Source organism: Orbicella franksi, chromosome 2 (genome assembly GCF_964199315.1).
Source record: "Orbicella franksi chromosome 2, jaOrbFran1.1, whole genome shotgun sequence".
NCBI lineage: Eukaryota > Metazoa > Cnidaria > Anthozoa > Scleractinia > Merulinidae > Orbicella > Orbicella franksi.
This window is the reverse complement of record NC_138146.1, coordinates 32,788,760-32,814,853: the sequence shown is the minus strand read 5'-3', so window position 1 is coordinate 32,814,853 and position 26,094 is coordinate 32,788,760. Positions and strand designations below refer to the sequence as shown.

Below are 26,094 nucleotides of genomic sequence, written 5' to 3'. Positions count from 1 at the left end.
GGAAGCATTCATAGTAAGTGAATTTATCCAGACAACTTGCATATAGACTGGAATAGTGAGACTGCATTTAATTTTACAATTAGCTATCAATATATTCGAAATTTCAAAGCGATTTTCAAGTAGTGTCATGAGAGACGTGGTGGTTGCATTTAGAATGACTGATAAGTTGTTTTTCTTCAGAAAAGAAGTCCAGCGACTCCATTATCCGTAATTTTCAAGACTTCCTCCACATAATTTATAACCGCTGCCAGACCAAAATCTGATCGGCCCTGAAAAAAATCACATGAAAATATCTGATTAACGGTAACTCTTTTCGGTTAAAATTAACTTCATGATCAGAGTCTCTAATTCACGAATTAGAAGAAAAGAAAGTTATTAATCGAAATCAAATGGCTCATTTTTACAGACACGCTTTGTTGAAACTTCAACCGGAAGTGGCCTGGTTAGTCATCTTCTCGTAAGTTTTTTCTTAGTAAAAAAGCCTCAACCTTAGTATTTTTTTCTTGGTATTACTAAACTAAGGGCTGCACTTTGCAGGGATACTAAGACTTCACGATATAAAACATGGGCATGGAAAATATGCGGTCTGAAAAACAAGCCATTTCCGGTTGCTTCCCATATGCCTCAAATAGGACCAAGTTGTGATCGCAGCCACAGGCTAACGAAAAATTCCCGTGAGCTAATGTTTTTACCCATATAAGCCTAAGGATAGGGCATTACAATTATGGTTTTGGTTTTGTCTGAAATTAATTGTACGTTGCTAAAAAAGAGATTGAAAAGTGGCCAAAATTACACTAAAAATCTGCCTCTGGGGACCCCTGAGGGGCTGATATCCAGAACTCGGCTAAAAGAAGGTCGTTGACCCTGAACCTTTGGCATATTACATAAGTCCACATAACGACTTTGTGTACCAATTTTAAGCGAAATCGGCCGACCTTCATTTCCAAGTCTGCCCCGGTCTCTCAGGCAGAAGCTCTTAACAGTCAAATTTGTTTCTGCATTTCTTAAGCACTTCGAAACGCTTTAGCAGGTCCTAAGGCATCTTCCCGTGCACGTTCTTGTAGTGTTTGGCAATGGCGGAGGATTGTTGTTTATGTCCTTTTACACGATTATGTAAATGTCCGCGTGTGTAGCCTACATAAGAGCTTTGAAGCCAAAATTATTTGTGTACCTCCGGTATTGCCATTATGAAGAGGCGCCAAACAGGTTCAATGATCTCTGTTTTTCGCGTATTTATTTCCTTTCTTGCGTTTAAGGGCTACAAAATTAGATACTGCTGGATGTAAGTCTCAAGTTAACTTTTATTGGTTCATTCTGAGAGGGTTTTCTTCATACCGCTTATTACACCCCTTTCCCCTCGCCTCTGGGGGTTTATAAACCTCTCCGTTTGTAAACCCACCCAAAACCCCTTGTGAAGGTTTGTAAGCCTAGGGCTTTCAACCGAAATTTTACGTTGCGCATTTGAAAACGTTTAGCGAAAAAAAGGTTAACAGCTCTGTGTGCTAACTGGGAATTAAGGTTGAAAATTAAATATATCATTAATTTGACTCATAACTTATATAACTTAACTCTAATATTTTTAATGCAAACAACATCTAGCATATAGTTTTTATTTGTAGAGTGATGTGATGTGAAAAGGCCGCAAGTAACGTCGGGATTTGGCAAGTTGCTGACAGTTTCAATATACTGCCTAAATATCTTTGAAAATTCGTTTTTGCTCGTAAATGTTTCTTAACTCATTTTTATACATTTGATCAACATTTTATGTCAGTGGTCTGTGATTCCTTCGCTTGTTGTTTTACGGTGACGTGTAATAGCCAAATCATCCGGCGAAAGAAACAACCTTCCCTGCGTCTGCTTTTACAAATTCTCTACACTAACGAGATTGAGGCGGTTTTCCTGGGTGTGGGTTTAGCGACTTTGGTGAGCGAATGGGGGAACGAGGAGATATCGGCCTAAATGAATACCGTTGTTGTTCATTGCTTAACTTTCTCCTTGGACTCTCCACGTCCGCTGGCGAAGGTGATCCCGAGAAATACCCATCCTCCAGGTCATGCGTCGGCGATCGCCTATTAGAAAGATTCAGCGGTGGTAGCAGAGTTCCGGGGCGCAGTCTGCGGTGGGCACTATTTTGAGGGGTCACTACAGAGCTTCCTCCCTGCTTGGGGCCGCTATCTTCGCCGTATGGTAATGTAGTAAGGGAGTTAAAAAGAAGATCTGGAAGGACCTCTCCGGATGTGTTATCCGAACCCCTCGGGGAGAGGTCAGCTACTTTTGCTAAAGCAATTACATCGCAGGGGCTGCTTGGAGAGGAGATTGAGAGGTCTTTTGGTGGTGATGGTAACGAAGTACGACCAGGACTTGAAGATGGTTTTTGCTCCTCTAAAGAAAAATCCTGATTAGCCAGATGGAAGCGTGGTTTTTCGCCGTTATTTCTCCAGGGTAAGGATAATTCTATCCTGGGATCTGCATTTAGGGATTTGTTTTCCACAGATGGATTAATAATCGTTATTGGTTGAGTGAAGTTATTCGGAGAACGCCTTCCTTTCTTTGTCGAGGATATACTTGGTAACTGGAACTCGGTGACATCGTTTCTTTCTTTACTGTGATCATTTAACTGCTGGAGACCTGGTATACCTTGCCCAAATTTTGGACCTGTCTCTAAGAAGTCTTTTCCTTGAAGACTGTGTGACATGGAGGTCCGGTCTGTCAGGTCACTCTTGCTCTTTCTAAGCCCGGGAGGGGTAAAGTTCCCACCAGTGCCTCCTCTGCTTGTAGATTCCGATACGGCTGACCCTCTCCGCGCGTCAGTTTCTGCAGCTGTAGAATGCTTCAATGGCACCAACAGGGTCTTGATACCTGAAGTCTGAAACTTTCCCATGTCCAACGCCGATAGAGTGTATCGTCGCACAATGGGCACCCCCTCTAGTCGATTGTTCTCAGATGTTGGCACAGGGGAGGCTCGGGGACTTTGTTTCAATGCATTCGACGTATGTGTTTGACGGCGAGTCACTTGAGGAGATGCAAAGGGGCTCATAACGGGTGATGACTGTTGACTAGTCACTGGTGATATAATCCGGTTGGACCTGTTTTCTGTGGCTTCCGTAAATTGTTTATCTATGGCGGAGTTGATAACCACATGTCTTTGAATTGAACTTTCCGAAACTGTGGTATAGCTTTCGCTTTTGCTCACTGCTACAGAGGAAACTCGAAACGTAAAGAGTCGTTCTCGATTTCTGTCCTCTTCACCTATGTCTTGATCTTCGTTATTATTGACAGCTTCTCGTGTTTTGTGACGTATATAGGTACTAACATGTTCCGCCATCCTTTCCTTCCCGCAATCATGAGATTCGTTGTAGTCACCAGATTTGATCTCCATTGTCTTTTCTACCGCGTTAAAACTAACAACACTTTTTCTCCCTTGCATTGAGTTTGCTTCGTCACTAATTTGTTGTTTTTCTGAAGAGCTATGATTTGGGTCCTCTAAATTCCTGCGCGAATCATTAGAGTACAGAAATTCGTTTGAATCGACGGAGGAACAAAATGAATCCTGTAGCTTAAGAAGCTTCTCGAGCCCAGAAGACGGGTCACGTGGTGCCGCATTCTCAGCATCAGAGATCTGAAAGCTAAACCTCTCTTCCTCTGATAGTGACCGAACGGAAGTTTTTCTTTTCGCCTCTGATTCACTCTTATCATCTTGCTTTCCCTCTGTGTTTGTAGAGTTTGTTCCAGCCTCTTCTGTGCAGTGTAATATCTTTTCAATATCTAAGGGATCAAAGTGGCACACAGATCTTTTCCTTCGGCGCTCGGGTTGAGCTGCTTCACCATCGCTGCTCAAATTTGCTCCCAAGAGATTGGCACTAGGGATGGATGGATCCTCCTTTTCAGCGGCGTATAAGTAAGAATGATTCCTCCGGATTCTGGGACCCGTTAGCGGCCAGGAGAATTTTCGTATATCCTGGATATTGGCCAGACATTCTTCCAGTTGCTTCACTTCATTATTATCACGAGCATCAGCAAGCATGCTTTCACGACAGGCGTTAATAAGAAGTCTTGTGGTCTCCAAATCCTCTGCGTTCATTACATAATCAAACACTGTATTTTTGCTTTCATCCTCTATCCACGGGTTGGACTTCGCGTCCAATAAAGCCTTGACGATTTCCTTGCCAGAATTTGACACGCAAGCGTAAATAAGAGCCGTGCGGCCGTAGATATCTTGCAAGTTTACCTTCGCTTGTTTACTGAGTAAATAATTAACGACACGGCCTTTCTCGTCGTTCATGTCAGTTTTAGCCTGGCAGCACAGCATTAGGGGCGTCTCGAGTCCTTCGTTACGAACATTAACCGAAGTTCCACCTTCCACAAGCATGCGCACTAGTCGAAGTTTGCAAGTCGAGCTGGCCTGGAACAAAGCCTCCGATCCCTTGTTATTCATTGCTGTGGAACAAATTTCTAAAGTTAGCTGCATTCAAAATAATTACGATTACAGGTGTATGTACACGTTACGTCTAGACTAGATATCTAGGTACATTGTGTTTAGACTAGATAGTTATTTGCCGCTGCCTGCAAACTAAAAAGTGAAAATCAACTTAAGGTTGAGATCGCCATCATCTTGAAGGGCAGATATTGTTTTCAGTCAATAACGTTTCCTCCATCCTTTAACTTTTAACCCATTCCCCTACTTGCTTGCTTCAACTGTTATAAAGTTTCATTTTAGCACATTTCCTGGATCAAGACGCTCGCAAAATAAAATGTATCCAAGGTTTTGACCATTCTGCGTCCATGTTACGCGTCAACATGGCGAGTACAGAACCTTAGCCATGAATCTGAAGCAAAAATCGTAAATACAAATGAACAACTCACAAACGTATTGTTAGCACGTCCACTTTCAGTGCTTGTTGTTCTTGTTGTTTAACTTTGTTTTGACCTGATCTATCATTTTGTTTTGTATTAAACCTTACGTTTTCGTGTAAATTTAACAAATTGACGTCAGTTTTGTACGCGTCTGTCCTCTTATTGATGATAAATTTCGTCATAACATTGTCAGAGTTTACTGCGGAACCACTCGCCTGCGGCTCGTGATTCCATCAGCCACTTTGACAACGTTATGACGCAATTTATCATCAATAAGACGACAGACGCATAAAAACTGACGTCAATTTGTTAATTTTGCAATAACAAGACCCCGAAATGGTCAAATGCCGGGAATAAATGAGGGGAAAAGACACCGTAAACAAAGATAAGTGAATTTTATTCAAAATGACGCGAACTTTGTCAATAGCTTTTCTCGCTTTTTGATTGGCTACTTAGAAAAGTCCATAAAATCTCATCGGTAAAAAAGTTGACAGTTTGACAGCTGAAAATTGAACTTGAAAGCTTGCATAAATTAAAATTTTATCCGTCTGTACTCTTTTTTATGATAAAAATGAGCCAATCAGCGTGCGAGAAATTAGACAGTTCTTGTGAAAAGCGCATTTGAACATTTCTCTGATATTTTGCTTTTTATAAAGGACAATTTTATTATTACCACTAATATAAAAGATATTGTTATTAACTCTGTTACTTAATGATGAGATTTCAGTTTACTTAGTTTTTGCGTTACCTTTTCTAATTATTGTTCAGAAAATTATTGTATTTTTATGTTTTTCTTGGAGGGGGACAATCCAATAAATATTAAACAATTTAAGGAATGACCTACATATGATCTTTGACTTTGAATAATCAGTAAATGTGGCAGATAAACCACACATAGCAAATGTTAGTAAAGGAGGGTTTTCGTATACCGCACATTGACGAACTTTGCAAAGAAACTTCCGAAATAGGCTCAATTTTGTGACTGATCTTAAGTTGCTTAGATGATGCGAGGCGTCGCTGGTGGTGCAATCTGATATTTTTTACATCTGAGGACAAACCTACAATTCCTGACGATATACTTTTCGGCCGACGGACAACTTTGTGCATCTTCAATCTTTCGATATGAGTAAGTATCTTTCGCCGGGTGATGCTTCGAGCAGGGAACAGTGAGTTCTGTCAAACTGCGTTTTGTTTCTTTGTGAAACTAGCCAAGCACACGCTAGGTTATTTCTTTTCCGTCATGATTATTGTTGCAAATACGAAGCAGGTGTTTTCGCGCCAAAAACCCACGCGTTATGCAAACTGTGGAGCTTTCCTCTCAAGAGAGCGTTCCGTTTTCTTCGCTGTATTTTTTAACTTTTCGCCGACATTAGTTCTCTTTCTTTTAATCATCTTTCATTGATAATATAAAGCTGAATATAACAGAGTATTTGTAACGGTTGCCTTCGTTGTAACCATCAGAAGTTGTTTCGAAAAGACTGAAATTACATTAATTAATGCATTGTGGTTCGATGTTCCCTCAAGAAATTAGTCGATATTATTATTTATACTCGGTAAATACCCAACCCGGAATTGATAACTTATTTTCAAGGGCATCGTGCTCACCTTTTTACGTTTTAATGAGTCCTGGGCAAAGGTTTTGACTTAAACATTGCGTGTTGCCCAAGAAAACTCCGCAAAACTAAAATATTTTGCGCAGTAAACTAGGTGGAGGCTAAAGTAAACAAAGGGTTTAGAAAATTATAAAAATAAATTGATCTAATGCAGTTAGCCAAAAGAAAACGTCGCCGACTGTTTCATGTAATGTTATTGCCACCCCAGTCGAGCATTACTGCACCACTTCCATATTGTTTCTTTGTACGATCGCTTTGTCTAGTCGAAACATCCAAAAAAAATTAGATTCGATGATTCGTGACTTACCTCGAAGCGATACCAATGAAACAGATCGAGCCCAACGTGGTCAATTCGTGGATTGAGGCGGTAAAACTGAATCTTTTTTAGACCGTTGAAGTCAAACCTCAGGCTGGATAAAATACGAATGGAGTGTTATTGGGCGACTGTAGCAACACCCTCAAAAATATTTTTTTTCTGTTTTGTTTTCCCTTTTCCCGTCGAGTCATACAAATCCGCAAAGTAATTGAATGTTTTGTCAATATGAAGAGCGATGAAAGCCTCAGGAATTCTTTCTCAAGTGCGCGTTCGTAAACGGCGAGATGTTGGTCGTCCACTTGTTCCCACAGCGAACTCTTTCAAACATGAGGGTGACCCGATATTCTCATGTCCCAAAAGCAAGACGAAATATTATTCCACTTTCAACAGGAAATAACTGATGATAGTTGTTCGAGTAAAGAGACTTTTCCATTAAAATATGCTTTCGGGTTAAAACAGCCCTAAATAAGTGCTGTTTGAGTGAAAGTACCTTCTTTCTTGGCCAGGCTTTAAATTTTGCTCGCTCTTGGTAATGGACTAATGATCGGAGGCAAATGGAGATTTGCGACGAACTTTTCCCTAATTGAGTTTTTGTTGCCGCAGATTAGAAGCTTTAAAAATGTTGCCTTTGTTTTCTACCCCGAATACCGTTCAACTTCCCCGTTCGATCAACAAAATCGCCAAACCTTCTCCCTTGTAAATGAAGGAAATGAAAAGGCAACATTTTTCGATTACAAGGCGTCGAGTTTCCTCGCTTATGGCCTCAAATCAATTTTTTTTTTTCTTTTCAGTCATCAGAGTGATGTATATGCTATATGTCATAAAATAATCACTTCCATTTTGTTTTATTCTAATGCATTTAGAGCAAAGCAAATTTTAATCCATGAACCACCAATCGAAACAGTGTAGCTCGAAATTTAATTGACAATCTAAGAAAAATTACATGCAGCTGTTGTTTAGCAAGTAAAATAAGCTTGTCAAAATTGCCTAAGCTTGTATTTTGATGTATAAATCTTGATTAAAGGAAATTAATGGGAATGGAGCGAATTTAGCTCCATAAATAAACATAATAACCATAACATGAAGCGTTATCGTTTCTTATTTTTAAAACGCCCGTATACATGTAACTCGGCAATCGCGCTTGTCATCGATATGATTTCAAATCAAGAGAAACGAGCGATTGTAAATAAATGTTTTGTATACTCTAGTACGTTTACTGTGAAAAGTGCCAGAGAAACTGAGAAAACTCCTGTTAAAGGTAGTTAAAGGGGCTAGCACGGCTCTGGCCAATTGGACATAGAAGGGCTTTAATTTTTAGAAGAATGTAAACGAAACACAGACAACTTATCACAAAGGGGTACTGGATGTACACAGAAGCATATCACCTATTCAAGGTGATTTGCTTCTGATGTACAATATTGGGGAGATTAAAACAGATTCCATTCGGGTGAGCGTGAAAAACGTCGGCCGACTTTTTTCTTAAGGTTGTCTTAATTTGTATGGAAATGTCATTTGTAATATTCAGAAATAATCCTTGTTTGCTATAGTTTCTAATGTGGAATCACTTGGCCAGATATAAACGCGCTTAACACTCTACGTACCTGCAGTATACATTCTTGGGCCGATTGTAAACGAAACTGAGAAAACCAAAATCTTGGCCTTTCGGTCACAGGTATTGCCAGAGCTCTTGATATAAGATAACCCACGCAGCATAACAAACAAAAAATACCTCAACACGGAATTGTCTAGTGTTAATGGTCGTTTGGTTTGCGTGAACATAGTGCGTAGGCAAGTGAAGTTGAAGGAGGAAACAGTTAATCCCCAATAAAGGCCTTATTCACTAGGTAATCCTTTCAACTTATTTATAGATCACTAACAGTTGGAAATCCCAGAAGGATCTATAAATAGCCTATTCTTTGACGCGGATTTAACTCAGGCGGACAGCCAAGGCAGCTTCAACCTGCACGAAAACATGAAACGCGCCACAAGTCCGTCTTCGGTGTTCAGTTGATTTTATGGACGTTGAAGACGATCTAAAAGCAATGATACCAACATATGGAAAATGTCGGCGTGCAGAGGAGTAGGGTGGGGGTGTTTTTCGACAACGATTCACTGCTGCGAAGGAGCTCTTAAGACGCCTACATAAACATGGGAAATTTCGATTTTACCTGAAAATGTAGATTGTGAAAACATTGATAAGTTTTGAAAGAGAAACAATAATATATCTCAGGAGAGTGGAGTTTTAGTGGGACAAAGATGGCACCTAGGAATATGTAAATCTGAAAAACGTTAAATAAAATTAAATAGCAAGAAATGAAGTAATAATCAAAATTTCAGCGGAGGATATTAACCCCGTTGCCGTTATGTTCACCAGCCGGTTTTGATTTCCATTTTAAAATCGAGCGAATCATCAAACTAAAGACGGCGTGACACCCATGGAACAAGGTGAGATGGAAGGAGGGAAATGAATACAACACAATATTTTATTTAACGGGGAACAAACGCTTAGCTATATAGTTTACAGATATACCACGAGAAATAAATAAATAAATAAATAAATAAGAGGAAAATATGTAGTAAAAATATATAAACCTATTTACAGTTAAAAATAAAGTTATCACAGAAAAAGAACCATTCACAGGACAAGAAAACAATTCGGGGATACTACGTTGTCTAAAGTATTGACTAATAAAGGTGTCGTTGTTATTTATATCACTGAGATAATTGATATACTGCTTTGTTTTACATCGGTTCCTCCTCGCCGCGGGTGATACAGAGGCTGCATAAAAACAACTGGTCTTTACCACACTTAATAGTACCAAAGCAAACAAAGCAAAAAACTCTGGTTTTCTGTGCATAGTAGCCAGCGACTAATTTAGATACAAAGTTCGTGTTTTGTCATCTAAGTCAGTCACCTTTCTTAAATTTCCCAGGGCAAACAGAACAGGAAAATGGTTGGTGAGCCAAGCATTTCGATGAAAAAGGTCCCATATCAATTACGTTCAGTGTTGTGCCTATCATAAGTTAGTTGTTACACTAGCGAACAAGTCGAGGTAGAGAGTGACCTAGTTGCAGTTACGGTTGTATGTCAATTTAATTCTACCTTAGTTGTTCATTTTGTAAATAAGGAAATTTTCCTAAAAGTTAGAAAGAAAAGTTACAAATTCTCATCGTACCAAGTTTTAAAAGAAGAGATTGGAGCATTCAGAATCAGCAAGCCGGTTGGGTGTGGTTGGCAAGGTTCAATAACTGACTACTTAACAGTATTGTGCTGGATCTATCAGTTGAGGAAATTCGAGCGATAATTTGTTTGTGCTTATATGAAGGATGTCCTGCCCGAAGATAAGCGGAAAGCCCACAAATTGAATTGCCGGGCCCGCAAGAAAAACACTCCGGAACAAAGGTTGATTTGCTCCTTTACTGGGCTGGGTTGTTCAAGAGCCGGTTAACGTTAGCCCAGGAGTCAACGTGAACCGAAGTATTAATTTTCCTTGAACAAAAACTTTTTTCACTGCTTATCTTCTGGTCTCTTTCGTGTAGTTAGAGATTATTCCAACTCAAACCCGAGGGTCAAACAATATAAACAGAAAACCTCACTGAGAAGTTATAAAAATGAAATCAAAATTCTCGCAAATCCTAGGGTTCGCTTAATTGGGCTTTGCCCTGGAGTGCAAATTTTCTTGTCATTGTACATTTTAACCAATCACTGAACGACTATCTCATACTCTGTGCCGGAAAACTCGTTATGGACTGGCACGTGAAGATATAACTTAACTGTATTTATGTTTAGTTTCATTACCTATAATATATGACTCTCATAGCTTCAGCCGGAAATGAAAATCGGAAACAACAAAATACTCGCCGATCCTGCGTTGTCGATCTCCTACAGAAGGAAATGAAAATGTTTTGGCATGAAACATGAGATATTTTTTCTTTGCGTAATACCGACACAGATCGAATCCCACGATCAAACTGTTCCTTTCAATGTGAGCCTTTCTAGGACCTCGTTCTCTCATTTCGTTGAAGGGAAATTAAAATGGGCCCATTTAGACATCAAAGCTATTTACAGGATCATGTCCTGCACTGCGGTTCGGATTGGCTTTTTCTCGGCACGAATTGACAATGAAGAGCGTATAAAGAACTTTTATGTTAACAAATCTAATGAAGAACCAAGGCAGGTGTTTAGAAGCAAAGAAATTATTCAGAATAGCCAAAAAGTGTTATTCTTTTGCATGATAATAAAGCTAGACTAAAGCGAAATCTAATTTTGATTTAAATTTTTACAGAGTTTTCAATAGCAATGCGAACTTCAAAGCATCCCGAGTTCGATTATGAATTTATGACTTTGCTCATTAGAACCAGTTCGATTTCGCAAACATTAGTAATGGCGAATGTTTACGTAAAATATCCGCGAAATTGAAAATTTATTCCATTTTGTTCACGTTTCGCGCAAATAATGGCTTGTTTGATCAACTTGTTCGCTTCATCTGCTTATCAAGACAACTAAGTTCATTGGTGGGTCTGTAAGATAAACATCACTGACTCCTTTAACAAACTCTCTGGAAATTAAAAAGAAGATACATGGCTCCGTCGAAAGATCGATTCTTAAATTCATAGAAAATACAACATCCGTTTGACACCGAGATCACACTTAGGGAACTGTGAAATACGGGGTAATATAAACTCGGGTAAGTTATATTTATATTTTGACAGTTGAATATTTGATCTCAACTCTTGTATTGGACGTTTTAAACCAATAGAAGCAACAGGAGATAAAATCAATATAGATTCATATTTAGTTTACGATATTAAACATAGAGCTTACCAAGTTTTTCCAAGCTCATTCAAGATGGCAGTCATTCAGTCGAAAACCTTACGACTTAAGCTTCGTTAGCAATCGTCCGTTAGCCCGCGGTGATATATTTTCAGCGCCGGTTCGAAGGGCTTTTAAAGCTTGGAATAACAGCTTTCTGGCATGGTGCTAATTATAAGTGCGAACGATATACTGATCTCGCGAAAAGATCGTTTGGTGCATGAAATGAAATATTCATGGAGTAAAAGCTAATAAACGGGGTATTTTCATCTAAAACAAGTACACTCGGCTTTTGAATACCAGCCAGATGTTTTTTCAACATTCATTTTGTCAAAACCTCCGTTGGGGGGCTAGCAGCTTCCTCTGGGATATTTCTTTATTAGCCAAAACTATCTTTTCTCTTCTCTTTTCCTTTCAGGGAAAGCATCGCATTTATACTGGTCCACAAGCGTAAGATATAATGGTGTTATGATAGACAGAATTCTTTCTTGACAGCTGTCAAAACGAAGGCGGGTTATGCTACTTGTAAACCTGGCTCTATTTTTTGCATAAATTGCTACGAGTCGTAAGTGTTGTAGAAAACTTTTAGTAATGAGAGGAAGCAATAAAAGGCTTTTTTTATCTTTTGAGCTTGCCAAAGCATTTAACCAACGGGAAAGAACTAACAGGCGATAAAAAAGAAAGATCTATTTTTTTTCCTGCTATTTACAGAAGTTAAACGTCCTGCTATCAAATATATTTATATCTTTCCTTTTACCGAAGATAGTTCAGGCACATCGTGTATGGCGTCGAATTTTCAGTCATCAAACGAATCAAGAAAACATTGGCTAGATTCAGGAAATCTTTTGGGAGAGGAAAGTAAAAAAAGACAGAGGCAAATAACAAAAACAATACCCTTGCAAAAGTTGCAAGCGAAAGCCCGGTGTGCTATTCTTTCAAAAGCCCACGCAGTAGAATTTACGTTGAAGAAAGACATGTTCTAAAAAAAGAGTGCCCACAAAATTCACATGATTTTTCCCTTTCCGGTGAAAACTCCTCACTGAAAAACAGTGTCAAACTCTTTAACGGTAAAGGTGCTTTTCTTTTTCTCTTAGATGTGTTCCACTTGTACACAATAAAATTGGCCGGGCCAGGCATGACTGAACTGACGGTTCTTTTGTTTCACCTCAGCATCTGATTCCCAAGACACCTAATGTTACACCTACCTTTAGTTATCTAGTCCTTTTCTAAGTATTCCGCTTGAAGCAGACAAATCCGGTCTGTAAGAACAGCAAATTGACTGAGAAATTTCCATTTTTGGCCTTTTAAGAACTTTAAACAAACACCGTCGAAAGCGACACGCTTGATAAGTGGCGTTTTCAAAAGCTCGACAGTAAACTGCAGTTCCCATTGGCTAACAGATCTGGTATAAACCAGTCTCACTTATGACATTCAGATAATGGAGATTTTAATGGCCAAGCAAGTGATCCGGAAAGTAGGAAATTTGGTGCCCTCTTATATGGATGAAAATATACTCAATTATCGCCGCCGGGACAAATTGACTTTCCGCGAATGAATCTGGCATCCCAACCATCTGCTCACGCGATTATGATGTCCCTTGACCCAAAATGAAATTTATCCCCAAACTGACTTTTGTCAAATGAGCGTTTGATTGACTGGTCATTTCGACTTGTTTTGCTCGAGTTTTAATAGTGGACTGACATATGTGCTGATTATAGATATCCCGGTAGCTCAGGTCAAACCCCCTTGACTTAAAGTGCAGTGAAGTTCAGAAAAAATACTTATTTCAGATATTCTGTTTGTCGGTTCATTTCCCTTCGTTTAACAGATGTGATGACGTTGCAATTGTGTTCTCTTGTTCAAGGAAAAAATGGTATTCTGACTAGCTGTCAATTTTTCAAGTTTGGCAAGCACCCGGCACCGAGGAAAAAGACATATAAACACACGACTGATTCTCGACTTTGTCACGCTGCTTTCGGGCGAAGGATCAACTCGCCTGAAAAAAAAACGGTGATCTAGGAAAGTCTTGTTTAGCAAGTCTATGAAGTCAAGTGGCCCGGTTGAAGCAGCACTCACTGTCACACACAAGTCTGCCAATCACCAAGGACACAGACAACCCAGTAAATCAATCAAAACTTAAGGTAAGTACATGCACGTAGCTGACGCCAAGCGCGGGACAACGAGCGCGAGCGAATCACGATTGATTAGAGGCGTAATTGGCTTATAGAGTGGAGCGAGCTTTTAAGCCAAAGAAAATGCGAATTAGTTTCTGCACTCAAGTGAAAACCACTTTAAGTAAGAAAGAAGACACTCTTTTTTTGAACTCATTTAAATACTATTAACTAACTCGGATCCAAGCGGTAAGTCTCTTTGTATTGTTGTCAAAATTTATTGTACTTTCAGTTAGTCATTGTTATGGGTTATAATACTTTTGAAATGTCATAGTTTGCATGGGGCATACTTAACTGAATTGATGCTTAATAACTAATAAATATGAGACTTTCGCTCGAAATTGTTCAATAAAATAAAGGACAAATATAATATTTAAGAAATAGAACACATCTCTCAACTATATTAAAGTGCCTATGAACTGAAAAATAATTGCTGCCTATTTGGAAGGCTTTTCAAAATACAGAAGAATAGCTTTTTTGTTTTTGAAATATCTGTCTTCGTTTTAGAGATATTGACGTTCTGTATTACGCAAATTAGGAAAGTGATGACGTCATCACTTCAAAATCAATCAAAAATCATTAGTTGTGCAGCTAACACGGTAAAATATTGACCAAAGAATATCTCTAGAAATATTGGAGCAGTGTTCGTAAAAATTGGCACCAGTAATTTACATCACAAAAGAAATCAAATGACCCCGGAGTGCCGTTGCCATGGCAACTCTCTTGGCTCCAGATTCTTTCTGTCAAAAACCAAACATCCCCATTTGCAACCCTTTAAAGTAAGACAGAGGATCCTACTCGGAACACACATGGTTCCCATATCAGGTAAACTCTCCTCATTAGATTGCTGGGAGTAGATGATCCTTGTTTAAGACAAAAACTGGGAATTTCAGTTTTAACTAAGACGGGACCAGTGACAAAGTTGTTGCCCTGGCAACATGACAACAGGTGTCATTTTGTTTCTTTTGTGATGCACATTTCTGGTGTCCATTGCGCGCGTTTGGCCATCTTGTTGCGAGGTGTGGCGACATGTTGGGAGTCGAAAATCGAACTACTGCGCATGTCCTGGCGCAACATTGTTGCACGAACCTAGCCAAGCGACCACAGCTTCATGTAGCATCCACAAATGTTGCGTGAAAAATTTGATCATTTTTAAATTTGAGCCAACAACACCCAACATGTCACAACACGTCACAACAGGTTGGCCAAACGCGCGCAAAATGTTGCCCCCAAAAATGTTGCGATATGTTGCGTTGAAATGTTGCGATCGTTTGGCAGGGGCTTTGAATTTGAAACTGGTCAAATCTTTCATGCAACATTTTTGGATGTTGCATGATGTTGTAGTCGTTTGGCCACGTTCGTGCAACAATGTTGCACCCGGGCTTGCGCACTAGCTCGAGTTTCAATACCCAACATGTCGCACCACGTCGCAACAGAGTGGTCAAACGCGCGCAACATGTTGAGCCCAACAATGTTGCGATATGTTGTGCTGAAATGTTGCGATCGTTTGGCCGGAGCTTGCAAATGCTGGGCCAACAATGCTGCGATAGGTTGTGTTGATATGTTGCGATCGTTTGGCCGGGGCTTCAAACTTGAGCTAACAACACGCAACATTTCGCAACACGTCGCAACAGGGTGGCCAAATGCGCGCGACATGTTACGCCCAACAATGCTGCGATATGATGCGTTGAAATGTTGCGATCGTTTGGCCAGGGCTTTAAACTGCTTGGGCTTCCGTGGTTCTATCGAGTTTTACTTAGATTCTACTAGTATGATACTAACTCAAATGCTGCATTCTGATTGGCTGAGCTACCGTACACAATCAGCTATTATAGTTCACCACAAAATTATAGTTCATCACAAAATTTTCTCCAATTTTTATTGGTTTAAATTGATCACGTGAAGCGTTAGCGTTCATCTGTGGAGAGACACTATCTACCCATAGTGCCCGTCCGAAGAAAATACCCGGATGAATAGCACTCGTCCCTGAAAGTGTCTCTGTAAAACAGCGGGCTCATAAAAAAAAAAATTGAAAGACGCAAGTTGTTGTAATAAGACTGGCTATTTTATATCTTCTTTCACGCCTTTCATCTAAAAGAGTTGAAAATAATTCAATATGATTTTTGAACTGGCACGCGAAAGAAAATTTAGTGGTGAAGAATAAAGACAATAGAATGTTTATGTCTCGGAACTATGGGTCTGATAGTTGCCCCTTGGAAATTTGATGTTCTCCAGTAAAACTAGCATATTTGTTCTCCAAGCTTCGTTTCTCGGGCAAATATTTGTTTTAAGAACATCAAATTTCCAAGAGGCAACTTTCAGCCAATAGTTCCTTAGGTAAGTCTCACCTTAATCTTCTCTTGGCACTACTTCGTCTACAGCAATTAAGTTATTCACTCTCGATTTCTATGAGTTGATAGTTGATTCTGCTTTGTTGCAATATGTTTTCAAATACAGTTATACAAAGTTTATAATGCAAACCTGATAGTCTTTGCTTTCATTTCAACTGGACTGTTACGACTGCCCAACATTACACTTGTTACAATTTTATTCAGCCTTTTAAGGCTTTCAGCAAAACATAAAATATATACAATTTGGTTGGGGTTTGGCCCATAAAATTATCGTTAAAATTAGTGATAGAATCCTAGAAACAATCGTGGCAGTGGATATATAATTCTAGGAGAAGACTTCTTTTTTTGTTTGTTTGCTTATTTGTGTTTTTTTTCTCTGTCTCTCTTTTGGGTTGCAAGCCTAACGTAGGAAAAAAGGATGACTTATTTCAAATCATAAGTCAGCAAGAAACGGTCAAGCGGTGGAGAGGGCGACAGAGCTTTTACGGTAGTCGTGCAAATATTACAAGCAGCACGGCTCCTTGGACGATTGATCATCGAGAATTCTTAGATTTCCGTGTACAGAATTGATCAGCTAACCTAGGTCTTCCTTTATAAACTCCACCATGTGCAAAATTGTATTAGGAAATGCAGTGTTTCAATCACCAAACACAAGCTTAAACAATAGACTTTGCTAAGTATCTCTTCAGTTCTGAAAAGCGTGTTCTTAGTCATCAAGTTTCTTTATTAAATGATTGAAGATAAAAATCTTTGCTTCAGTTCTGCTATCTGACTTTAGGAGAAGAGATTACTGATATGACGTCCACTGTTGCCCACGTGATCACAGATTCCTTGTCATTTGAAATAATGCAAGAATACTGCCCGGCGTCAGTCATGGCGGCCTTCCTTATATGGAGTACTGATGAGGTCTGGTAGCAAAAGAATACAGAAAACTGTCAGTTAAGTTGCCAAGGCCAATTCTGAGCCTTACCGTAAGTTACAACAAGGCAGAAGTTTATTAACATTGTTAAATTGTGATGAAGAGTGAAGTCCGCCGGCTTGCTGTAACTATTTCCTGTTTCTAATGGTACTCAGATGCCAACAATATACCGCGGCCTAGCCCAACTCGAATCTGAACTTCCCAGGTGCCTTTCGACAGTAATTCAGTAAAAGCTTCTTCGTTTGAAAACGAATCCTTTGTAATTCGTGTTTGCCTCTTGTCAACGTTAAAACAAACGCTCGAATCAGATACTTTGTAACTCACTTCAAAAAGAATTATGAAAAAGGTTCCCTTTTCATATGAAAAGAAGTGCAATGAGAGACAATGAAATCGTTTTTAAAATAAAAATAACAGATTTTTTATTCTTTTTCCACCTTTCTATGTTATTTACTCTTTCCTAATTTTCTATTGTAATCCATTTATTAATAGAAATGTTTGTAATTAGATCTTGATAGACTGGCCCGCCTAGACTAGCGTTAGCCATCCGCGGGCCAATCTAACTGTGAAATTGTAAATTGAGGAACAAAAATAAAGATTGATTGAAGGGTTTTATCGTTTTAGACTTGTTGTGTGGACGATTGGGGAAAACGCTTCAAAAGTTAAAGGTTGTGCGTTATCAAATACGTACATTACCGCAGACAAGTAAAAACGATCGTAAAACACTTGTGTGCGCAAACACGTCAGAAGCAAAACTGCGATTAGGTTTATGCGATAGAAGTGACTAGTTTCGTCACTACATTGTTGGGATGGTAAGGTAAAAGGTAAAGTCTACATACCAGCCAAGTGGCCCATCAGGCCAGAGCTTAACCCGGTTCCTGTAGCGTGAAGCCACTAGGAGTATTTCTATTCACCTCTGGATGGGATGCTAGTCCATCGCAGGATTACCCCATTATTAAATTCGCCGGTACCCATTTATACACCTGGGTTGAGAGAGGCACTGTGCGAGTTAAGTGTCCTGTCCAAGAACACAACACAGTGACCCCAGCCTTGGGCTTGAACCCAGACCGCTCGATCCAGAGACGAGCGCACTAACCATAAGGCCACCGCGCCTCCCGCGTTGTTAGGATAGTTACTACAAATTATAACACTACGTTTGAAGGGAACCAGTCTGGGACTCACCTCTCCCTCTAAGCATCTGGATCTTCTGTACCAGCGATACTTAAGATTCTTGCCAATGACGTGACAGAAAAGCTTGCAATCTCTTCCTAATTGAACTGTGCATGACTCAGGGTGTTTTTCTATGACAGGAACTAAGGGAATATACGGGTTGAAAAAGATGGAAACTAATTCAAGTTTGTTTGGAGTAAAATAAACCAAAAAATCAATCTTCGCTGTTGGGGTAAATAAAACGTTGCATTAGCAAGAATTATACAATGATATTGCCGAAGTGAGAAAAAAAACAGGTATGATCTTGAAGATCTTCATGTTTAAGAGATTCCTAAGAAATCAATGCTTACCTACAGAGGGTTTAGCATTAGTGCAGTCAAATAAGCTACCTCGTGTAAAGGCTAATTACGTAATATCCCTTAATTTCTGCAGAAAAGTTAGACACCCCACTCGTGCTTGGAAAAAAGAACGGTCAACTCAGTTAATGGACTCTTGATGTGTGTATTTAGTCGCTAATCCGTAAATAATTCCTTTTCTACTGGTCTGAATAAATAATTATGGCGACATACAGTTGAAAGAGAATACAAACTGTCGGTGAAGAGGTACCCAGGACTTTCAAGAAGAGGACGATCTCCTGCAGTTCAGCAACGCTTTTTTGGGACTCTCGACAGCTGGTTCCTTTATGCTACACTTCAACTACTGTTAAGCATTTACTGCTTTGCAGACATATTTCAGTTTCTAAAGCTTGCGAACCAGATGGTCCAAACAAATCAGGACAAAACAACTGTTACAATAAAATCCAAACGTGCCAACGGACTGAAAGAAACAAATTTTGAGGACAGCCAGTTCGATTCCTAACACAAACCATGACAAACTTAGCCTTGACATTTACTTCCAGATAGGTCCATGCCAGGAACACGTAAGATGAACCCAAACAGTTTCAGAAATAACCGTGATTGAGAGATTAAGCAAGAGAACTGGGTGTTACTCGAGAGAAAAGCCTCTGGTAGTTCCGCTATTAACATACACGTTGGTGTCGATGGAGTCTCCTACAGACAGCAGAAAATGACTTTAATTCTGCATGCAACAATAGAGCCATGCAGGTTATTTTGCAGCGCTCCAGGCAATGCTGGCGTTCCTCTGCATATAATCCTGTTTGCTCAGTTTGCTGGTAACATTTAAGTCACGTTAACATTCATGCATGTGGTCTATTGAATTGCTCAAACAAGTCCTCGTGCAATCCATGTCATGAACACGGACTGGCGTTTAGAACTGGTTTAATTAATACAAGTCGGGCCATCGACAGTCATATTTAATTGGCATTTTACTATCGGTCTTAGTACAATATATATGTCTTTCCAAACGGCAGTTCTGACGGTAAAATTCTGTTTTTTTAGTCTGGGCTCAAAGAAGCGAGACACGTGGTGGCACTTAGGAAAACGGACGACTTTCTGGTCAATCAGTGTCGGAACGTTCAGTCAGACACACCAAAATGATATTTAAGATTATTTTTGATTTAAATACGAGAATCTTTGAATTTTTTTTTTAACAAAATACAACAGACGCACTGCAGTAAACTATTACTTGAACGACATCAAATTAAAATCAATTTGTTTGTTAAAAGACAACTGTTAAATGATGTGGTTTTTCTCGTCATCAACAGGTGTGTTTGATGACATTACAGGTAAAGTAGTGTTAATTGGCGGGTGCGATCGATCGGCGTCATTTATACACACATGGCTTCTAAGACCTTTTGAAAATCTTCAATAAAGTTACGACAAAAGAACTTAATTCAGAGTTTGATGTTTTTAAAGTAACAGATGTGGAAAGACAGCTGGCATTGTAATGAGTATTCCTGAGTCGAATAAAGATCGATAGGGTGTATTTCGATCATAAAGCAAACTACTGAATCAAAAAATGACCACAGTCGAATCTTGAGCCGAACATCATTGAAATGAAGCTTCTTCAAAACAATATCAAAATGCGTGTTATTTCCTCACTTCACTAAACTATTAGTGGTTCGTTAATAACAGCCTTGAGTTCGAATGAGCTACTTCTACGGTAGTGTCATCACGAACGTGATATTGAAATACTGTATTCTAATATTTGCTGATACAAGTGCCTTTGGGTACGTGTACAGGGTAGGTAATGTTATCCCGCAACTTACCTTCGCTCAGTATGGAGGGCATCTTAAGCTTTGCTCTTATATAAAGTCTTACAGTCCTACTTTACTGCTCTGTCAAGATGCAACCGCCGCTCGCACCACCTGACTCTGTCACGCTTGGCTCTCCGAAAACCCAACATGCCCTAGGAGAATACAAAGCTGCTGGTATGTAGCATGTGCATTTGGTATTTTAGCGGGTTGTTTATTGGCAGAAAATTATTAAGGAAAGCAGCATATCAACAAACTTCCAACTCATGTGTCGTGCCTTTTCTGAAAAGAAGAGGCAACGGGCAATTTTTAGCTCGTCCTTCGATTCTTCTGTCTCCTCTTGTTGACAAAAACCGGATATCAAAGAAATTCCGGCAAAAATCTAATCGATGTACTGGGTAAAACATAAAGAAGGAAATAGTCCGGCAATGGCTTAGTTTTGCTGGCCTTGAATCATTGAACTGCAAACTACATAAGTTTTAAAATGTGCACAGTGCCAATAACGTCATCAAGAATTCGAAATACTTTATCAAAACAATTTGAAAATTGTTACCAGCTACCACAAAATCCGAAAATAAGCCCTGAGGCTTTCTTGACTGAATGATATCCCGAGAGGATTATTGTGGGAGGCATCTTCGCGTTTCCAATTTCTGCACTTTAATTTTGCAGCCTATGCATGGCAATCGATCACAGCTAGTTCTTTGACGGTCTTGACGAAGAGGCATCAATATTTGATTCCTGCCTGGCCTTGGGAGAAGCTGCCAAAAGAAGAAGAAAGTGAGACGCTGAAGTAAAAATACACCACACAGTAATAATTTAAACTTTGTTTTCTCCAACATAGCTCCCTTTAGTACTTCGTATAGTGTGATCGTCCGGGTGAGTGTAGTTCTGAAAAGAACTTTTGTTGGTGACTGACGTTTCGACAACCTGAGCGGAAGTCATCTTCAGAGTCAAGTGAATAGTGTTTGTCAGTCGATGATCTTATAAGTCTGGTCTTATGAGTCTGAAATTAAACAAAAAATGACATACATATGCAAGGGCTAAAAGTGGTTTAAAGCTAGAGGGGTAGCCAAATTAAATTTTAATAGTAATATAGTAATAATAATAATAATAATAATAATAATAATAATAATAATAATAATTTATATTTATGCAGGATGACCATTTATGAAAACTGCTATCAACATGGGTCCGGCGAAATAGAGCACATGCTTTTGAGCAAACACAGGAGCCATAATCGGGGACGGAGACCGTAAGCGCGCGCCATTTCTAATATTGGGGTTGTCCCCATGATATGGGACAATAATTCTATTTTTAGAACAAATTGCGCCATCGCCTGCGGCACACGCGCGTACATGCTGCGAGGATTTTTGCGGATGTCGTGCGGGGGAAATGGCGTCCGAAATTCCCGAAATCTTTTATGTTTTTGGCCCACAACTCAACGCGTTTACGTCTGTTGGAATTTTGCTTAAGTATTTTCGTCGTAAGCTGCTCCAGTTTGAGTGAAGTAAGACAGTGTCGAATTTAGATATGTTCCGATTTAAGCTTAGATATATATCGCTGACCAAGTTGTGTTCCGATGGATGCTTCTTTTACATGAGCTGTATATTACTCCACTTTAAATTTCAGATATGTTAAAGATTAACAGCTTTTCCATTACACAACAAAAAACTAGCTCGATATATTTAGATACAGCAGAGCTTCAGGACCTCATAGTTTCCTAGCTCTTCTTGCCACACGCTTCCAAGGAATTTGCCAGTCTATCGCGACCGAAAAGTAAAACAAAATAATTGCTAGTTTGAGTTTCGCCTGAATTGTAAGCAACGCTTGATGTTTCATTAAGGCCCAATAACTTTACGTCCGTAGATACTGCTCAGTTTTATTCGTGTAAAAATCCAGTAAATTCTCCGTTGTCGATGAATGAGAGCGCCCGCCGATGCGTGTTTTGCACAGTCCGCCGCACTTTCGTGTGAAAGCGTACATCGAACTCAAACAATAACTCTATAGTTTTTAAATATGTTCAAGCTTGATAAATGTTTGAGAACATATTAAAAGCTAAGCTGAAAATATGCGAATAAAGCAGAAATAATCAGCAAAGTTACGATGACGCTTTCTTTAATCAACTTCGAATAACCATTTCGGTTTTGTTGATCGAGTTATCAAACTCCTTGTCTATTTTCATTTTCGCAGTGCAAAACTTCACTATGCTTATGTTGAAGAAACACACATGATGTTAGTAGCATTTTTTGCGTTCTTGAAATTTGTTACAACATCTCAGCACAAAAGATAACGAAAGAAATCTTTGTCAAGATTTGTTGACAATTGAAAACACCGACTCGGACTTGAAAGTGCACGAGCCGCACTATGCAAATGAGCTAATTGTACGCGTCAGACTTTCCTTTCAAAAACTTTTGCAAACTCACCAAACAAGCAGAAACAATAAGAAACCATCAAAACAGGTTTTGGTTATGATTAACCATTGTCCGAGAAACTCACAAATTAACTCGATAACAGAGTAGAGAGTTTTCTTGCTATATTCTTAAGTCAGAACAAACACAAAAACATACGCGTAAGCTTACAACTAGCGCGAGCAGATCTTATTATTCATTCCCAGCGCGAGATTGAAGTCTTGTTTTCGACCCTGAAAAACCCACCTTTTCCGTTGGCTCAGAGCATAAAACTACATATAAGCGCCCTGGTTCTTAGTCCCTGTCTCATTCCCTGCCATCGCTGTGAAAGATACGCAAGAGAATCTCTCAACTCTCACCATTTGATCATGCAACGTGACAACATCCACACGAGAACCCCCGACATGTGCGTGGATCCGCGCGGATATATGACGTCAGGATGGCGCAATTTGTTCTAAAAATAGAAAAATTTTCCCATATCATAGGTGCGCGCGGACCCCAAGACTTACGGTCTCCGTCCCCGATTATGGCTCCTGGCAAACATTATTACGCAACGCTGTAAAATAAAACATCGCAGAGGTGAATTGACGTTAATCCGTAGTTTATCGCATATTCAAGGACTACATTTGCATCTGTTTACATGTCACATCAACCGTTTCCTCCTAGCTGGCTGGATGTACAGGCTCTGTCAAATGTAGATCACAGACCTGCAGAGCTGCAGATATGCAGACACTTGTAAGGCATAAAGCACATATCATGTTGGTAAAATCTCTTATTAAAGTAATAACAAACCTTATCGGAATTTGAAAGGTGCTCCCTTAAGGGTCGCAAGGTTAGGTTTTGGTGCGTGGCTCAAAAGTTCACAGTTCACAGAGGAGCAACCGATGAAGATTCTTACTCACAAGGGATAGCTGACATTGGCCACCCGAGAGCCTCCTTCTCGAATAAAACTGATCATTGCTTGAAACATTGTTCATGTGTATTTGCGGCTGACCTTAAAAACATAAACTAGGAGGCGCAAAAAAAAAAAGAAGCAGCAACTATAAAAAATATAAAATGGAACAGCCTACACAGGAATTAAATCACGATTTTCATCCTCGGAGCAATTTGCAAACCTTGACAAGTCTTCCTCACGGCCAGCGAACACTATCCAGGCCAAGCCCAAAATGTTGTTCCTCTTTACTTCAGCGCTTTGTCCAACTAGTTTTTTATTTCTCAGCTAACGTAATTGGTTTCGGCTTCAAAAGGAAAAACGGAAAAATGCAGTTTGTCAAATTCTCAAGGGGCAACTATCAAACCGGTAGTTCCGAGGCATAAACGCTCTATTGTCTCAATTGTTCTCCACTATTTTTTTTTCCCGCGCGCCAGTTCAAAAGTCATGTTCAATTATTTTCAACTATTTTAGATGAAGTCGTGAAAGCCAAATGTAAAATTTGAAAATGAAAACAGAAATAAACCCACTAAATGCAAATCAATCAATCTCTCGATTTTTTTTGTATAAGCCCGCTTGTTGTGCATGCCCGCGACGAAAATACAAACGGGTCCCATTTTCTAGCTCCTTAACAGTCATCTGATTTGCGCTGCAATCAAAATCTGCATATTATGAACAGGTCTACAACGTAGGAAATTAAAACAACGTAGCTCAACATAAATGAACACTCATGGCTCCTCGAAACTGCATAAGGAACGGGTTAGGCGAGTTAACGACTTAACGAGTTAGGCGAGTGTAACGAGTAGACTGGTGACGATTGGGGAAGGGAGGGATGAGAGCGGGCAACCGTACATATTTATAATAAAGACCAGGCCTGGATTGTTCGAACGCTGGATAACGCTATATACACCTGAATAAATCTATATCCAGCGCATAGCGTGGTTTGTTTTGTTAACACTTATCCACTGGATAGTGATTTATCCGATGGATGGCGTTAACCAGTCTTCGAGCAACTGGGGCCTGATAAATCACTATCCAGCGGATAGTATAGCGTGGTTTGTTTTGTTAACACTTATCCACTGGATGGCGATTTATCCGGTGGATAGCGTTATCCAGCCTTCGCACAATTATTCGCTTCTCAATGTCCATGCAAAATAATACAGCTTTAAATTTAATCTATTCCCTCTTGGCAATAACCCCGAATAGAATTCTTTTCAGGTGCGAGCTTTCCGTCAAGTTTCTTTTTTTCTGACTGTTTATATATTCAAAGCGCACAACCGCAACGTGCAGTACATTCCTTTTGTGTAAAGCATATTTCTCATCGCTGGAATGAATTTTCATGTCGGTATATAAAGAGGTGTAAAATGACACACCCATTTTAGCGTCAGTCGCCGTTGCATTGCAGGGAAGGCAAGAGCGAAGACATCTTCGTTGATGTACTTTTTTCAGGCAAGTTTATGTTTCCTCTTCCTCTCTTATGTAAATTCTTGTTTAATTAGTTGCTAGCTTTTCTTTTAGTATCCCTAGCTTTTCAGTTTTAGCCTTTTAATAGCTCAAAATAGCCTTCACGTCGTGAAAGTCTTGAGGTCATGATGAACGTGTATTCTAATCGCCGTTCCTTTCCAAGCACGACCATCTACACGTACTCCCTTACGATGAAAACAGAAAACTCTCTCGGCGCCTGCAATTGCTGGTAGTTGTTTTAACATTTAATTTCACATGTTGAGGGAAACTTCTTATCAATTGTGAATGTGGTCGGGCAACGCTACTCAGTTACAAAGTTAGTTCAAGTCTAATCGCGTTTATTTATCGCTTGAGCCTGAAACATGATTTTGTTGTTGTTTCCAGAAGTAGAACAGAGCCAGCAAAGGTGAAACCAAAGGAATTGTATTGGAGTGTTATGTTCAGCCTTGGCACTGCTTTCACGACCAACGCGATCATCATCAATTCAAATGAAGTGTGAGACGACAAGTAATGGACTCCTGTGTAGCCGCTGTTTGTTATACCTTGTTTGGCTTGTTCACGTTGGAAACAATTCAAATGAATCGCAGATAAGTGAATCACAGTTGTCGCTAAATTTACCTCGACTAGACGTTTTTTTAATCTGGTTTTTCCTTCTTCCTTGGCACGAGGTCTTCCTAATAAGTCCAGTTAAGAACCCTAGGGATATTCAGATATAGGGAGGTTTTTAGATTACCGTTAGTAAATGGCGGAAAATTATAGTAAATGGCGGAAAATTATATTCAAGGGAAAGTGATTTCAGTGAGATCGAAATAGCGAGGAGTTCGTGGTACCGAGGTTAAACTGTAATAGAGCCTGGGAAGTGTGAGGCCCTTTCAAGGGTCACTTACACACCCGAGTAACTTTCCCCTCAACCATCTCCATTAAGTTCCGAATTT

The 26,094-nt window shown here is 39.6% G+C and overlaps 2 protein-coding genes across 4 annotated transcripts; both read right to left on the bottom strand.

The window, feature by feature from the left end:
- Positions 1 to 266: 266 nt before the first annotated feature.
- On the bottom strand, positions 267 to 14,174 carry LOC145479394 (uncharacterized). Of its 2 annotated transcripts, none has more exons than XM_081457748.1 (2): positions 12,802 to 14,174; positions 267 to 4,437 (listed from the first exon to the last, which is right to left on the bottom strand). In XM_081457748.1, exon 2 carries the CDS (start codon positions 4,433 to 4,435, stop codon positions 1,877 to 1,879), a length of 2,559 nt encoding a protein of 852 aa, XP_081313874.1. In that variant the 5' UTR covers positions 4,436 to 4,437; positions 12,802 to 14,174; the 3' UTR covers positions 267 to 1,876. The 2 variants fall into 2 exon arrangements, with proteins under 2 accessions (XP_081313874.1, XP_081313873.1); XM_081457747.1 differs by lacking the exon at positions 12,802 to 14,174 and adding an exon at positions 6,775 to 7,699.
- A 2,245-nt stretch (positions 14,175 to 16,419) lies between these two features.
- Positions 16,420 to 20,704, bottom strand: LOC145479395 (HEPACAM family member 2-like). 2 transcript variants are annotated; one of them, XM_081457750.1, is made up of 3 exons: positions 20,372 to 20,704; positions 18,217 to 18,347; positions 16,420 to 17,026 (listed from the first exon to the last, which is right to left on the bottom strand). In XM_081457750.1, exons 1-3 carry the CDS (start codon positions 20,391 to 20,393, stop codon positions 16,883 to 16,885), a joined length of 297 nt encoding a protein of 98 aa, XP_081313876.1. In that variant the 5' UTR covers positions 20,394 to 20,704; the 3' UTR covers positions 16,420 to 16,882. The 2 variants fall into 2 exon arrangements, with proteins under 2 accessions (XP_081313876.1, XP_081313875.1); XM_081457749.1 differs by lacking the exon at positions 16,420 to 17,026 and having other exon boundaries at positions 17,676 to 18,347.
- Between the last annotated feature and the right edge of the window lie 5,390 nt (positions 20,705 to 26,094).

Bases quoted from the DNA above. Each gene is read 5' to 3' on its own strand.
- LOC145479395 (XM_081457749.1), bottom strand. From the start codon at position 20,393: ATGCCCTCCATACTGAGCGAAG. The intron at 18,348-20,371 runs GTAAGTTGCGGG...ATATTCCCTTAG, and splicing joins GCCCTCCATACTGAGCGAAG to TTCCTGTCATAGAAAAACAC.
- LOC145479394 (XM_081457748.1), bottom strand. From the start codon at position 4,435: ATGAATAACAAGGGATCGGAGGCTTTGTTCCAGGCCAGCTCGACTTGC.